The sequence below is a fragment of the Excalfactoria chinensis genome, chromosome 1 (assembly GCF_039878825.1).
Source record: "Excalfactoria chinensis isolate bCotChi1 chromosome 1, bCotChi1.hap2, whole genome shotgun sequence".
NCBI classification, from domain to species: Eukaryota; Metazoa; Chordata; class Aves; order Galliformes; family Phasianidae; genus Excalfactoria; species Excalfactoria chinensis.
The window spans coordinates 134,912,359-134,929,769 of NC_092825.1; the positions used below are offsets into that span (position 1 = coordinate 134,912,359).

At 37.7% G+C, this 17,411-nt stretch overlaps 1 protein-coding gene across 3 annotated transcripts in view; it reads right to left on the reverse strand.

Moving 5' to 3' along the window:
• Positions 1-17,411, reverse strand: part of TPP2 (tripeptidyl peptidase 2) — a 50,290-nt gene that overhangs the window by 6,959 nt on the left and 25,920 nt on the right. The window contains exons 22-28 of one of the 3 annotated variants that reach the window (XM_072353717.1): positions 15,913-16,157; positions 15,628-15,706; positions 13,667-13,705; positions 7,010-7,161; positions 6,797-6,893; positions 5,921-6,051; positions 4,451-4,658 (exon numbers count right to left, since the gene is read on the reverse strand). In XM_072353717.1, coding sequence (XP_072209818.1) covers positions 4,451-4,658; positions 5,921-6,051; positions 6,797-6,893; positions 7,010-7,161; positions 13,667-13,705; positions 15,628-15,706; positions 15,913-16,157 — 951 coding nt within the window. Of the gene's footprint in view, positions 1-4,450; positions 4,659-5,909; positions 6,052-6,796; positions 6,894-7,009; positions 7,162-13,666; positions 13,706-15,627; positions 15,707-15,912; positions 16,158-17,411 lie in introns of those variants that run through there. The other 2 variants (XM_072353733.1, XM_072353727.1) reach the window with 2 other exon arrangements.

Genomic DNA, 17,411 nt, shown 5'->3' on the forward strand with positions numbered 1-17,411 from the left:
ATCAGTGACACGAAGTCATGCTCAAGTACAGGAAGAGCTCCATATTTTCAGTTCTAACTTCACGTGTTAGAATAACTTCGCTGCCTCATTTAAGCCTTTCTAGAACTCAGTCACAGAATTGCATTCTAGACTTTTTGTTTGTTTTATTTACTACCAATGTGAATTTTGTCAAGCACAAGTCCATTGTACTGAAGGCTATCACAAACAACAAAGACACTTCTGCCCTTTGTTGCAATAATACTCGTCCGTTTCTTAGAGTTTGTTTTGAAGCTTTAAATACTACTATGTTCTCAATGCTATTCTCAAACTTCCCTCTGGAAATCTTGGTGCAAGATGATCTAGTCCACCTGTCCATCTTGGAGGTCTTTTCCAACCTCGGCAATTCTCCTAAAAGGAGATGAACATTAAGGCTTCTACATGAACATTAAGGCTTCTCCTAGATGCTCAAAACTTCAGATTGTCCTTTACCAGTCTTCAAAACAAAATTACGTTCACCAAACACACTGTTTCTAAAGTAGTAAAATAATCCAGTAGTAAGACAGTAAAACTGTATGTGGCACTGAGCCAGAGACTCATAGGAACAATTATTCTACATGGATAAAAAGTTATAAAGAAAGAAAAGGGGAGGTAATTGTCCCCCTGTACTTGGCCCTGGTGAGGCCACACCTTGAGTACTGTGTTCAGTTTTGGGCCCCTCACTGCAAGAAAGACATTGAAGCCCTGGAACACGTTCAGAGGAGGGCTATGAAGCTGGTGAGGGGTCTGGAGCACAGGCCTTATGAGGAGCGGCTGAGGGAGCTGGGATTGTTCAGGGGAGACCTTATAGCTCTCTATAACTTCCTGAAGGGATGTTGCAGTGAGCTAGGGGTCGGCCTTTTCTCTCGTGTAGACAGTGATAGAACTAGAGGCAATGGTTTCAAATTGTGCCAGGGGAGATTAGGAAATATTACTCAACATTAGGAAATATTACTTCTTGGAAAGGGTAGTCAGGCACTGGAATGCACTGCCCAGGGAGGTGGTGGAGTCACCGACCATGGGGGTGTTCAAGAAACGTTTGGATGTTGTGTTGAGGGATATGATTTAGCTGGGAAGTATTGGTGATGGTTGGACTGGATGATCTTCTAGGCCTTTTCCAACCTTGATAATTCTGTGATTCTGTAAAACTGAGTGCTAATAGTGATATTTAAAACAAGAAGACACTTGTTCAAGCAGAAGGTTCAGAAAATTTTAAGCATAATCCCACCTACAAAACTTGCCACAATAAAAATAGGTGAATATTGACCAGTCAGCTCGAGCATCAGAGGCAGTTTGGTAGAAGTGAGTGGAAAGAATGAGCTGCACATTGTCAAATTCATTTTTTGTTTTTGTAGAAAAACAATAGCCCATGATACACATGTATTGCTACTCTCACAGTCTACAGCAACAGATAGTAGAACACAATCAAATTTTTCCTATCTATTTTCATGTTAAACTATACCATAATACAGATCTATACTCTAGGAAATTAACAGAGCTAAGTAAAGCATAACTGGATCATCATTATCTACTTATGTTTCTGAATGACCACATGCAGTGGAATTGCCAGGTCATGGCCTCAACCAATGGTTGAGTACCAAGTGAGAAGGCATGGCTAACCCAGGGAGTTCAGGTGCAAGCAATGCACCGGAGTGACCAGAAGTAGTGAAGCCTGGGTTCACCCCTTCTCATCCCCGTTTAAGGGACAGCAGCCAAGGGAGCAGTGTCTCTCCTCTTGAACTGTCACGGTTTATCAGAAGGGATGAGCCAATATTCCTTCTTTCTTGTCTGCTATTGCTCTGTAGTACCTGCAATCCATTGCCTCCTTTTGTCATACACCACACAAAGAATACACCTTTGCTGTCTGGAAAGCATACTGCTAACAGCTCAAACAGCAGATCTGAGCTGTCAAATTGCTTACTAGTTAGTTCTCCTGGAAACTACCAGGTGGACATGACACCTGATAGCAATGGAAATAAGAGAATACAAACCACAGCAAACATAAAACTTCTATAAAACAACGAAGAAGAAACAGTATTGTTTTCTCTTTTGAGAATAACTCCCCTAGGTCTGGCCTTGGTTCTTTTCTCCCACTCTGTTAGCAAGAAAAAGAGTGTATTGCTTTGGAAGGAGACAGCAGACTAAGACCTGAAGTCACAGTATTTTCACTCCTCACCCTTTTCAGAGTTTCCAGAAAGAGAAAATAGAAGTAAAAATGTGAAAAAACTAAGTCTCAGCTCTAATAATCATACATACATGATAATGCTGCTTGGTATTCTTATTTCTTTCCCTTCAAGTTTTTTTGTTTAATTTGTAGGGGTTAGAACTGCTCAACAGTACCACTGGAAAGATTAGTAGCTATATCCATAACGTGGTCTTCTGAAAGATTAAATTGGTAACAAAATTATCACTACATACTTGTTGACCCGCCAATATAATTGCAGAATGCAGAAAGCGTGAAAGGAAAGCACCACAGAAACTAGCAGGCTATCTAAGCTACTTGCCAAGCTATGACAAACACCTCAAAGGGCTGAGACTTCAACACCTATCTGGGTAACTCATTCTAGTGCTGGATAGCTTTTACAGCAGAAAGCTTTTGCTTAAGTAGTAATTCCTGTGGTTTGTGCCTGCTGCCTCCTGCCCTGCTGCTGGGACCACTGTGAAGAGCCTTGCTTCATTCTTCTTTTCACCCCCTGCCTCCATCACACATTATTCACTGTAAGAATATCTACCTGAGCCTTCTCCTTACAGATTAAACAGTCTCAGTCTTTCCTTGTAGGAAAGATACAACGATCACTTGCATGTCCCTTGTAATACTAATCATATTAGTCATCACTACTAAACTAATACAGTGCAATTGGTTCAGCAGCAAGAGACCAGAGATGACAAACTGCAAATGGGCCAGGTGGGGCCAAGTAAGTGAGGCTAGATATGGTTACAGGACAGAAAAAGCACAGGACAATGACCTATCTCAAGGATCGTTAGGATGACTCATTTTCAGAATTTTCACAAGCCACTGGTCTAAAACACTCAGAGCGTTCCATAACAGTTCTGCACTAGAGTTAGTATCCATAATCAGTTCAGATTTGCTTGACGAGTAACTCCAAGAAGGAAAGCAAAGAAACACGATGCATAATCACAATGGAACTCACTTCCACATGACATGCTACAACAATATTGGCCTTTTAGTTACTTATTTAACAGTGCAGAAGCATCTGTTTTCAGAGCATAACCTGCACTTGCACAGATGGGTCCCATGCTTGGATCCAATCCTTCACATGTCCAGATCAAACCAGAGTTGCTCATTCCAGACCCGGCACTTTTCTTGATAGGTTTCCAGCAGGACAGCCATACAGTTTTTCCATTGAAAATATTCACGTCATGTTTATAATCAAAAGATTAAGGGGTTCACTATTCCCAGTATTGTACTTACAGATACACAGGAAGAAAATTCTTTCCTATGCAGTATGGTTAAAGGACAATCTGCTACCATGGGATACTATAATCAGATGAAGATCAGAAAGAATATGCTTAAAAGATGCATGTGTACAAGAATACATGCGCTAAAAGAAGTGAGTAGTCACCATCAACTTTCTTGTTCAAACCTCCAGCTAAAGCACAATTTCTTACTAAGAAGACTACTTATTATCAAGAAAATAAATAATTTTTATGATTTTCCTTTGTAATTATCTGAAGTGCTTTGGCAGCTTATCTGAAATAGAAATAAGTGCATTAGCTACTTCATCTTCCAAAGCCATACGTAGAGTTACACACAGCAACTAATTAAATAGCACACAGTAACTCAATCATTAAAAGGTCAAGCTCAGTGAATTAGAAGCTACACAAGTAGAATGCCTCAAATGACTTTTCTTCTGGAATTGCTGTTTCAGATAGAAACAGAAAAACTTAGTCCCAGCATCAGTAAACATAAAGTAACAAGAAATTTTTTGCCAATAAATTTTTCGGTGTAAACATTTCCAAGAATTTCTTCTTTTACTTCTATAGACATTCCTGACAGCAAAACACAAAACTTCTGCTGTCTATTTTATAGAAGGGGCAAAAGAATGGAGGACTACACAGAGTAGCTGTTTATACTTCTGCGTACAGCTACAGCAGCTCACAAGTTCCAAAACCATGCCTGAAAGGTACAGAGAGGGGGAAATTCAACAAAGCAAGCACCTTTTTCAAGGAAGTCTGGTACTCTATTCCTTTCCTTTTAACCCTATGTAAACATTCAGAGAGAGAGGTTTACCACAGATTTGATAGGTTTTGCAATATCTCTATGAAAAAAGGTCATTAAGGAAGCACAACTTAGGGGGACAGCATGAAAATGCAGAAGGGAGAAACGTACATGTGCACACAGAGGTGGTGCATAATTCCAAGAGGAGCACAAAAAAATACAATATGCAAAAGGAAGTTTGCTCTGCACTCTTACCTTGCTGTCAAACAGATCAGTCCATTTTGTTGTTTCCCAGAATGTCTCTGTCAAGGCTTCTGAGCAACTCTCATGATCCTCATCCTTGCCTTCAGCATCACTGGAAGCAGCCCCGTCTTGGGTCTGCAGATGAAGAAGCTGGTCAGCCAGTGCGCTTCCTTTTCGACAAAGTGCATCCACTAAAGTAGTCTTCTGTTTTTCCATTTCACTAGAAAAAAAAAGCAGCATGAAAAATATTAAGGACTTTTTATAGACACATCATTAAGAACAGAATCAGTACTGACGACCAGCAGTTAGTACACACACATTGAAAATAAGCACAAACATCATCTTAAAAACAGGGCTATTTACAATAAATAAAAATAACTGAGGAAAAAAAATTATCTGAGACATACTATAAATGACAAAAAAATCGATTGTTCTCCACAGTTTGAAACATCTTTGGTGTCTTACGGCTAGGGCAGCTCAGGATTTTAAAACTGAGTAAGCCAGCATCTAGAAATAAAGCTTTACGGCTCTTGGCATTATGAACAGCGTCAAATCCAGCACTAACTTGAGCAGATACAATTCTGCTGACTTCAAAGGAATTGCACCCATTTAAAGCACCACTACATCTGGTGTTCAGTTTCAGATGTTAGATTCAACCACATGACCTAATGGTTCAACTTACCAAGAAATGCTCAGAATGAAATTTATTATAGCGTAACTTTGTTTTTATGTCAGTAACTGTAGAATTAAACACACACACATTAAGGAAAGCTAGACTACGTTTACAACGGAAATCTGGTATATTATCTAACATAACAAGTAAATGTTCAGCCTCCCCTTCTAGGGCCCTAAGCTTCAAATCTGTAACTCTAGTATTTGTGACTAAAACCATGCCACAATAATTCTCCAGACTAGGGTATCAATTTGAACATACTGTCTTCCTAGGGATGAATAGTGGTAATTCAGAGAAACATATCTAACAGTAAAAAGGAAAACAATAGAAAAAAAGATTATAAAAAATACTCAGAAGTATGCTCACCGTATCTTTCACAAATGAAATCTTTGGCAAGTAGTTACTTCTAACACTGCTGCCAATTTTAGCTGCTAACCCAGTTACTAAAGGTTGCAAAGTATTATGGAAAGGAAGCTAGCATTTCAAATACAAGCCTCTTCTAATGGTTCCTCCTGATGTGACATTAGGCTTGATACAACCTTAGTATCCCATTTTTTTTCAGAGTTATTTACATCCTGAAAGCACCCTTACTTTATTTACCATTTCTAGGCAACAAATTGCAGACTTCCCTGTTCCTGTACTCTTGAAACATAATAAACAAAATCCTGCAAACAAGCTTGAAACTGTCTGTGCTTTGAATAACAACACAAGCCATTCAAGACAGTTATAGTCATTCCAATTCTTATATGCAGAGAAAGTACAGAGACTACAAAAATAGGATGCAAGAAAATTATTTACTGGTTAGGTACTTTTTTATAGTAGTTGCATCAGGTCTGGGATCGGTCTTCATAGCAAAATAAACTGCTAATGCTGTTTGATCAATATGAGAGATTACAGTATTTGCGGCTTCAACAATTTCATCAAGTCTCTTCATACGCTCCTAAAAGAAGAGGAAGAAACATATTTAGAGATATGAAATCATATACGTAGTACATTTCATTCAAAAGAGTCTATAGAAAGAAAGTAAACACACAGACGCCCATTTCACAGGAAGAAAACACGATCCATAACAAACCGATGATTGCTTAAGAAATAATGGTAGCATTTATGCACTTCTGACTGAAATGCAAAATCAGAATGAAACTGAAAAAAAATTGAAACTATTGACATATACATGAAAGTGTATTTCTTCATGATGAAGAAAAAAAACCCCATGCACGCAGACACTTCTGTGTAATAGTTTGCAATTGTCATCTTTCGATGACAATGACAAATGGTAAATTTAGCTGTATTATTTCAAGGGGTTACTGCCCTCACTTGTCTGGGCAATTCCGCTGTAACATGTTATCAGTTCATAAGTGGAGCAAAATGAGAAATGCGCTCTGCTCAGATATTATCAGAGTAATATTTTGTAGCCTAAAGCGATAAGTAAGCTTACAATATGTTTAGCTGAACAAGGAACAGATGACAAGCCAACATACAGAAGGCACACCTTCTTTCATTCTATTGCAGGATTAAGTAATTCACGTTCAGTCAGCTTACATCACTGTCAATCTAATCAGGATATTCTGCTTTATTGTACTGAGTACAGCTATGGCAATCAATTCAAGGCCAAACATGTATGAAGATTCAGTTGTTTAAGCTAAACAGATGAAGCGAGACGAAGTTTTAAAACATTAAATAACCTTTTCAGAATCCAGTTGATGAAGTCTTGCAACATACAGCGGAAGGTGATTAGGAAAGGCTTCTTTCAACTCGTTGTACACATCAGGGGTATCCAGCCTAGAAGAGAGGAGGACAGAACATGGAAATACAGATTCTAAAGTTCAAAGCAATGTTTTTCCCAGTTTCTTTTGTATAGCTGCTTCAAGGTTCTGTAGTAACAACAGCAGACATACTTGGTCATCCATTGTATTTTCAGATCTCGTAAAGCTTCAGCAAATTCTTCTTTTACATCTTTTTCTTTTTCCTGTTCTCTTTCTTTTTCTTTGCTGCCATTTTTACTCTTGGATGGTGATGGTATCAGATGATAGTGAACTGTAAGGACATCCTGGAAGTAGGAGAAGAGGCACATACTGAGGGGGATACAAAAGCTAAATAAATCACAGCAAGCAACTACTCTGAGCTACACATACACCAAATAGGAATTCCAAGAGCACAGGTATTAGTCTCTAAGAACTATTTTTTTTTTTTTTTAAAGCAAACAACAAAATAGCACGCTTAGCATAAGATGATGCTTAAAATTGAACAAGTTGACTTCTGTGTATTCAGATAATTTTATATAATATTAGTTAGGAAAACAGCAGGGTTTTTTTTGTTGTTGTTTTTAAAGAGAGCAAACAGCTTGGTTAAAAGGTAAAGAAGACAGAGATCTTATCCTACAAATCTGGCAATAAACAAGCAAATGAAGATGACTGAACTCTAGAAATAATACAGTAATATACACACACAAATTACATCATATAATAAACAAGTTTATTTCTCCTGAATGTTCCTTCCCCTGAATTAGCTACTGCGCTCACAGTCAACTGTGCCCTAGCTTGCTGCTACAGATGTCCCAGTTTCACCTGTATTTGTGTTCAAATCAGGTGTATCATGGTTTTATGATTCTTGGTTACTGGTATTCCATACCATAACATCTTGACAAGGTGGAAGATAATACAGCCTATTTACTACTTTGCTAACTCTGAATGCTAGCATTGAAATACAACTACAGTTTCAGTTCATGCTAGTCAACAATTAGCATGAGAAAATCAGTTGCAAGATTTTATAGCTAACTAACCTAACACCATACTCTGAAAGCCAATCCTGAGATAATGTATAGATAAGTTTTTAAATAAGCCAATATTAGACTTCAGTCTTTTTCTTTAAGACATTACAGCTACTGAGGGAAGTTATTTTGTTGTTTTTATTGATGCCTTTAAAAAGAAAAAAATACCACAAAAAACAACACAAGTAACTGAACACTGAGGGCACATATCCAGCTATTCTCTATTTAAAGTACTTCACAAAGAAGATTACTTCAATTTAAATAGTTCAGACACAGTTATCCTGCTGAAATATCATGGAAACTGTTGCGCTGCCCAATCAACTGTTCTGGCAATTTAGTTGTTCAGACCAATTACCCTGAAACAGACTTGTGTGAATGCAGAAATGAAATCAGTGCTGCATAATGAAATGCAATCATGTGCACGATATACTTCAGTCAAGTATAAAGGTGACTATAAGAAATGACTATGCATAACTTTAGAATAACAGACTTCAACATCACACTTCTGAATCTATTCAAGAATGCTGAGGCAGAACAATTTTATTTCTAATGACAACTAATCAGACCAGCAGCTTGCCAAGTAACCAGCATAGTTTTCACTATGCCTAAGACAAAATGACATCAATATTCCCTTCTGGCAATTCTTCCTGCTACTTGTTACGCATTTACAGGTTGAACTACAGAAGCAACGTTTACAGATAAATTTTTTAGATGTTGTTTAGAGCACTAGTATACATTGTAGTTTTCATAGGAACTACCCTACACAAGTATTTAGTGCATGACCTATGTACACACACCTAAACAAGACTTTGGCAATACCTAGACCAAAGCATGACAAAACAATTCACAAACTCACAAATTCTGTATCCTCATGTAGTGGAGGATACAGAGGTTGGGAACAGGGTGCTGGGGCTAGCTACAGTAATTAGAAAGGTATAAACTAATAACGTAGTTCATTAAAGCAAACCATTTTAAGATGCCTAAGAAATTAGTCCAGTGAGAAGATCTGAATCATGAGTTTGCAGTGTTTTATGAGACGCACTCTACTAACACTTTCCTGAGAAAGAAATCTGCCTTCCTGGAAGTATTCTAATACTTCAGGATTTTCTTACTTAAGGTCCTCCTCTACCTTGCTAAGCAACAAGAGTTTGAGCTTATGTACCCAAACACTCTGGGCATTCTCAAGCCTTGTCTAAATCACAAGGCTTTGCTAGTCCAGTTTAAGGTTTCAAACCAAGTATAATCACATTAGCAAAATCCTAGCTATAAACAATGCACATTTTCCTTTTAAGAGACTAATTTGATGTAGGTCACTATGAAAGTAATGCCTCCTATTTATTTCCATGGAAACGACATCAGACACAAAGAATATGATAATGCTACTTGATAGAACAAATTCTCAGCTACAAAACCTTCTTTTTCAATGTATTCATCATCATGAGTTCAGCATTTTCGCCAGCAATGAGTAGGAGCCATAACAATCTGCATCAGCAGAAGTAAATCACTGCTGCCACTGCTGAAATGCACCAGCCACCACCTTACTGTGCTCACATCCACTGTTTGGTCTCCACAGGCATCCAAGCAAGCACTAATGAATGTCAGTGGGCACTATTTTTTCCGCCCAGAAGGAATACAGCGACACCCCTTTCCTTCACATGCACTTTGATGTCAGACATCATTTTGTCAGAATGCCCTTCTGCTAGCACTGGCTGCATGGCAACAAAATGGAATGGAATAACGGCAGAAGGTTCAGCCTCTATTAACATATCACCAACCATTTTCCCCTGACTTCATGAACCAACGTAATAAAATAGGAGGCATTACTTCCACAGCAGCCCTTGTACATAGCTAAGCCATCAAAAAGGCAGTAAAATCACTGCTCTCTCAGCTAGCTGGCTTTGGTCTCATGAGATTCTACAAACACTACAAGCTATGACCTCTGAAAGAAAAACAATAAGTCTCATCTCTTGGCACCTTTTTCAAGAGCTTACAGAAAAATATGCATGCTTCTCAGCAGAAATCAAACACATTTCAAAGGGTAAATAAGGTGCTCTAAGAAAACACGATAGGCAATAAGACAGACTGAAGGCATCTGCATTCTCTTTTCTCTACTCCATGAGTGAACACTAGCATTACTTAAAGCTCTGCATCCCCCTCAAGTTACCAGAACATCCCAGAATAACACTGTCATTGCCTTCAGGAAGCTTCATGAATCACAGAATTGCAGGCATTGGAAGGGACCTCGAGAGATCATCAAAAGTTCAACCCCTGCTAAAGCAGCTTCCCTATAAAAAGTCACACAAGAGCCACAAACTGAAGAGCAGCGAGCAAGAATATTATACCTTAAAAGGATTACTTTAAGGCAACTTACAAATTAATGAGAAAGCTGCCCTTTGTTTATCCTCTAAAAAACTTAAACACTATTAAAAACTTTGGAAGTATACATAACATGCACTTTGGTCAGTACAGAATCACAGAATCACCGAGGTTGGAAAAGATCTACAAGATCATCCAGTCCAACCATTCACCTATTACCAATAGCTCCCACTAAACCATGTCCCTCAACACAACATCCAATTGTTCCTTGAACATCCCCAGAGTCGGTGACTCCACCACCTCCTTGGGCAGTCCGTTCCAGTGCTTGACCACCCTTTCTAAGAAGTAATATTTCCTAATGTCCAGCCTGAATCTCCCCTGCCCTATTACCAATGACATGAGAGAAGAGGCCGACCCCCAGCTCACCACAACCTCCCTTCAAGAAGTCATAGAGAGCAATAAAGTCTCCCCTGAGCCTCCTCTTCTCCTGGCTGAGCATTCCCAGCTCCTTCAGCTGCTCCTCATATGGCCTGTACTCCAGACCCCTCACCAGCTTTGTTGCCCTCCTCTGAACACGTTCCAGGGCCTCAATGTCTTTCATGAAGTGAGGGGCCCAAAACTAGATACAGTACTTGAGGTGCGGCCTCACCAGTGCTGAGTACAGGGGAACAATCACCTCTCTGCTCCTGCTGGCAACATTCTGGTATACTCTGTGTACAATTTGCTAAGCCTCAGAGAGTTTACTTTTGACTTGAACATAACTTGTATATATCCGCAACATATAAAATGCCTCACGAGACCTATATTAATAGTTAACTATTTCATTTAAGTATTTTAATTTATACTTATGTTCGATGTTTCAACATCTGGAAATTTACATGGAAATCCCATTAAAAAAAATACTACTTTCAATTCAAGGCATTCCAAAGCATAACTAACTAAAACCTCCTTGAAGAAAATCATCTTTGGTCTTATTTTCCAATTAATAAATGCCTTGCACATGCATGCCTACGTACACACAGGGGAATGTGTCAAAGGAATTTGTAGCTACTTTAAGATGCAGATAATTTGCGTAACATTGTTTTTATGACAATGTTTATGTTTTTATGGTTAAACTGAAAATGAAGTACCTAAACTCACAAGCCAGACTTAAATGAATTGGGTAGGCACACTTCATTTTTGAAACATGGCTGTTTAACATGTGCTTACACACTGAAAACAAGGGTAAGTCGGCTTCCCATGCCAATATAACGTGGTTCTCTCTACTTCAATGGGGATCAAGAGATCCAAGAAAAACATCACTGAATTCTGAACTTTATACTTACCAAGTAATCAGTAGTCAGAGAGAAGGGAATTTTTTTTTTTTGTTTTTTATTTTTTTTTTCTCTTCAGGTCTACACATGAAATGTTTTCCTGTCTTCAGTATAAAAAACCATGCCCCAAGGGTTTTTATTTTTGTGCTCAGATAAAATTAAGTCCCTTGGCATTGCTTTTGATCCAGAAAATTAGGGATTAGCTGAATGCTTCTGGGCTATGTGTCCAATAAGACAAAGACTCTTGCTTATACTGTGGAAAGAACCTACTATCTTTTTGTCCAGTTACAACAGTGTTAACCATCATCTTTGGAAAACTAGGGTGCTATTTCCTGACACAACCCCAAGCTGCTTTCATACAAAATAGAGGCATTTTCAGACAGCAAGACACAGCCATCCTGGATTTCTGGTAGTGTCAAGCATACAGAGGCAAGCTAACATTGCCCTTCTCCATACCTTCTCTCTCTACCCTACCACTCTCCCCCCCCCGCCTCCTTGTACCCCCTCAAAAAGAAAAGAACAAAAATTAACACGCATTGCAAGCAAAGAAAATGAAATAGATCTGCAGACTAGTCACTGATATCAAAACAAACCTATCCATTAAACTAAAACAAACACCACTAATCCTATAAATTGGTCCTGGACCTACTTCTGCAAAAAATAAAATAAAAAGCTACATAGGCCCTTTTGCCTGACCAGGTTACAAAAGAAATACAGTAACGAGTTTTTGAGCATGGAAAAAAAATGTATTTATGCAGTACATGGAGACTCAGCATGACAGGGCAGGGTAAACATACAAAAGAGGATGCCCGCAGACCTGAACTCTTGGAAAAAGCTGTTCATTAATGAAGCCATTATGTATCTGTGCACTGAAATATAGTGAATTTCATGTATTCACTGTTAGTGTGCAGATGTATCTTGAAAATAATAAAAAGTATCCAGAAAAGGAATAGCTTTTATTCTGGCTTGGGCATATATACAGCTCAGGTATGAACACGAATCTGTTCTAAAAGCAAAAGAAAACAAAAAATAGCATAACATGCAACCTTGATTTTGTTTTGTTAAATTGAATTACGATTGGAGATTAACTCCCCTATTACAGATCTACGTAATAAGGACTTGATATCCTATCCACTGGAAACCATTCATTCAGAAGGATTTTTAAAGCGCCTTTCCACAAAGCGATCTGCATAATCTTCTGTCAAATTATGAAAATAAAATTGCAGCAAGGTTATTAAATTGAAATCTTTCTGAAGTCTAAACACACTACACCACAGTTATTCCACCAATATCAAATTAAATTAGCAGGCATAGTTAACAGCTCACTTAAAGAAACCAACCAACAAAACAAAACACTTTTACTGCCATTAGTTGTGGTAGTCACAGCTCTCACACCCTATTTCTAATAAGAATCCTAATTTGGATTCCACTCCAGAAAACAGTACCTTGAAAACAAGAGAATGTAAATAGCCTTATAGATTCAGAAGAACAAAACAAGAAATAAACACAAACCACTCCCCACAAACAGCAGCCCTATAGAGGGCACCTTATATACTCTGTAAGTTCTTTTCGCCGCCCAGTTCCACTAATTCCTACACCACTGTATATACTATAGCCTATATCAAGTTTTATTTGAATAAATCTCAATCTTGAATCGAGACACTTCTCAACCAAGTTCATCCTCACTAACAAAAGATGCTTTTTAGGATATATTTTCCTACAACTTTAATAAAGCCCTCATAAGCAGACAGTTGTTTTGGTATGCAGTTTGGTATGCAACACTATGTAAAGCATTAGGTTTGTATTTAATTTCTAATCTGCAGACAGAACACAATGGGTAGAAACACTCGCCACAGAAATCTTTGCTACAAACACTGCAGATGCCTGTATATCTCATAAAAAAAGAAGTTGCAGACCACTAATCACATGCATTCTTATGGCACTTATTGCAGTAATATTCAGATGCTCATGAGACTCTTTGTTACAGTGAGACTCATTTACGGTGCTGAAGGAAGTAACCCAGGACTAAGGAGGTAGATGAGGGAGACAAAAATCAATACTGGCAGACAAATTCTTTAAGTCATATGCAACAAGACTTAAATATATATTTATGTATATATATATATATATCTTTGTCAAAAACTAACATTCAGTACCTTTTTAAATTTTCCTTGTCGCTTTGCTGCAGACTGCCCCTGGGAGTTAGAATAACATACTGTAAGAAAACATGCACACACCACATAGGATGGAGACACCTTCTCTGTACAATTATGGTTATATTTTCAACCTACATATTTTTCAGCTGTTAGAGAGTCACATCTATGACCAAGCATGCTCTTAAAGCATGCTCTTTCATTTTAAAATTAATAAAACAGTACATTTTTTGTGTGTAGTTCTTTATTCCTGTAAGACAAGCAAGTGTTGTTAACCACTTAGCTTACATTAAAGGCATTACAGAAATTCATTTTCCAAAGCACAGATTTGAGGTTTTGTCTGTCTAGTGGCATTGTTCCATTTCCTAGGATTGCACAGAAATAAGACATTTCCCTGAAATTGCACCCCACTTGCTGAACTACTCATTCCTGCCTTGAGTACTCATTCTCTTTTGTTTGCTGTTACATACTGAGATCCGCTAAAGGCAATGGAAAGTTGATATTATTTGATAAAATCATTTTTTTTCCAGTGAAATATGAACATAACATTTAAGCCTTAGAATATGATACACAACGGGCCTTAGCTAGATTTTCTCTGAGTGTAAGCTCTTACATATTTCGTCACAATCAAGAAATGAAACTCAACAGGCAATACCTATTACCTCCCACTTCCCAGCCCAGAAATCCTTATGTATAATCACTTAATCTAGCTATAAAATAAGAATTAGAACCAACAGTTCAAGAAAGTGCAGAATTTAGGTTGAGTCAAGTATACTAAACTGTTACAATGCATTTATCACGGATTTCAGGAAAGTATGTTTGCAACTTTGCAGGAACGACAAACATATCTAAACCTTTATATTTTAAAGTGCTTAACTACTTTTTCTTTTTCCACACCACATTCATCCATTTATACTCTTGACAAGCAGGTGTAACTGCAAGTTAGATAATACGATTAATAAGTGCAATTTTCTGCAGAAGTTCTACCAGCAGCACACCAGACTGAATGAACTATACCTGTCTACTCAACAAGATCTAAAGGTATATGTGTCAACCTACCTGTCTGTCAACCACAGAGACCTACTTTCTTTAAAAAATACTGCAGTTCTATCCAAGTTATCAGTCACATTTAGTGATATAAGAACATGGATTACTTCTAAATACTACCCATCAATCACCAGCACTGCCCAGAGTTCATTCTTCTCTTTGCCAACTATTTTAAAACACTTGAATAACTAAAGGAATCACAAGATACACAGACACTTGATCTGGTCACTTGTAAGCACTGCTGCACTACAGATTCATTCAAGTTAGCAAGTAGCTTTTATGGGATACTACATTATGAGCAAAAATACCACATAGCTTTTTTCCACCACAACACAGAGATCTTATGTCATTCTGTTGGAGCATACAGCCATATTAGTGGTTTCCAACATCAGTCTGCAGAAGGTAAAAATATCTGCTTAAGTATTTGAGTCAACAAATTTCCTTCTCTGTAAAGATAACACGTAGGTATTAAAGAAGGACTTAATTTTCTTCTGCAAACTGTATGCATGCAAGGAAGAGTATTGTTGTTTACTAGAGAACCAGCATGCACAAAACACATATGTACATATTTTTCATTCAAATGACACCAAATAGGGCATTTTAAAGTCACTTTTATAGACTGCCACGCCAACAACAACAAAAAAGCAGTTGCTTCTAGAAATAAGGATTCAGAGACAAGGAATTAGAATTCAAACTTTAGAAGATGCGATTACATTTGAAATTTGAAAATGAAAACTAAATTAAAAAGTTACTCTGACTTTATAGTGAAACGACTGCTTCAAAAATGCATTACGACGCTAAAAGTGGTGCTCTTCACAGTACTAGAAGCGTAACATACAGTGTGCTCCCTTGGCATGCCATTTGCCCACTTCAGAAATTTGCAAAAAAAGAAGCTATCATCCATTTAAGATACTCACAGCTTTCTTTCCAAGTTCTGTTTTAGACAGTGTAAGAGCTCCTGCAAGATAACATCCTGGTCCTGCTCCTTTTGGTATTCTATTCAGAGAAAGAAGACTCCATGTTAGAACTAGGTTCAGCAACGTCCTATTTGGACTACAATAAAGAATCTGAACAGTGTGAGAAAAATACACAAAGAATACTAAGTGCAAACAGATAGACAGTATCAGACAAAGCATGAATTTATTTAGGTGTAGAGGCTGTTGGTTAGGCATAGTTGAAAACAGAGGAGTTCAGTAACTTACTTGTCATCAGGCAGAGATGTAACAAAGAATGGCTGACTGTGTTTTGGTGGTAATGTCAAACTGTTGGATTTCTTCTTTCCTAAGAGAGCAAGACTGTGGTTTTCATAAATATCTAAGCTCAAGGTACTAGACAATCTGTGTGAAACAATAAATGGAAGGTCTTTGATGCGATCCAGCTCACTGTTCTGTTCATGGCGGATTTGTAACCGAATAGTGTAGTCTCCTTTTTCCAGTTTCACAGAATACTGAAAGAAAGAAGCACCTGTAAATGTCAAGGTTAAATACCTCACCAAGAACACATATCCTGAAGTAAGACTGTCCTGTTTTTCTTGATTCATATTGCTCTGGTCATTAAAAATATTCTGGATAGCTTAGTTTTGAAGTCTCTTGAAAACAGCTAAAACACATTTTTGATCAACTGGAAATTATTAATAGTTTTCAGACCACAAAATAGGCTGACATAATTCATTCCTGTTCTAACACAGTATTAACTGCTCAAACAGAAATCAGACTTCTTGTTAAACGTTCAGTGCAAAACTTCTGGCAGGTTTGCCTTAATACACATTATGTTTACGACACAACTTTGGGCGTTAAGTGGTTAAGATCACAATACATTTTTTTACTGTTTTATCAGTTTCACACTGCAGGATTTAAGGCTGCACTTTAAAGAACTGGCAGGCTCTGTGACCCAATTGTACAAAGCTTTCTATGCCTGCCATTAGGAATAGATAGATGACATTTATTTAAAAAGCAAAGAAAAAAAATACATGGATTTTTAGTTATGAAAATGTTCTTTAATTTATGCCAACTTCAAAAGGCACCACAAGGATATTCTGAGTAGCAGTATGCTAAGTTCCCTGAGCTCCCTTTAGGATGTTTCTGGTGCTGCTGTTGTAATCCAAAAAAGTAGTCCTAAGAGGAGTCAATTAAGGACTACCCTTCTCTCAAAATCTCTTTCTTCTGGATTAAAATTGTGCTTCCTCTTGATACAACTTCCTGGATTGGAAAATTTTGAATTGCTTTGGAATTGTTCTATGAGGCAGAACATCAGAAATGCAGTGTGGTGGTGCACCAGGTGGAAGCATAGACTACTTTCATGCTTTTCAAGACACGTTTCAGAAGCTATCTTTCATATGCTTCCACAACGATCAGTCCTTCCTTTGAAACTCACTTTGAAAGGCAACAACAAAAAGTAACTGAGCTTTAGCACTCAGAAAACTGCTTAAAGACAAACAGCATAGATGACAGCCTTCATGAATGAAACAGCGTCTGAGCTATCAGACCACAGAAAAAAAACAGTACATGCTTTTCACATAAACAGAAAAGTTTACGATATCATTTTTGTAAAACAAACAAGAAGTCACAAAAGGCAACTGAACTTCATTTCTTGAGAAGCCCCATAAAAAATACAAGAGATCATGAGTGAACTGCTTTTTGTAGAAATAAAACATACCAGAGCTCTGACCCTTTTCTTGGAAAAGTGAATCAAACACAAAGTT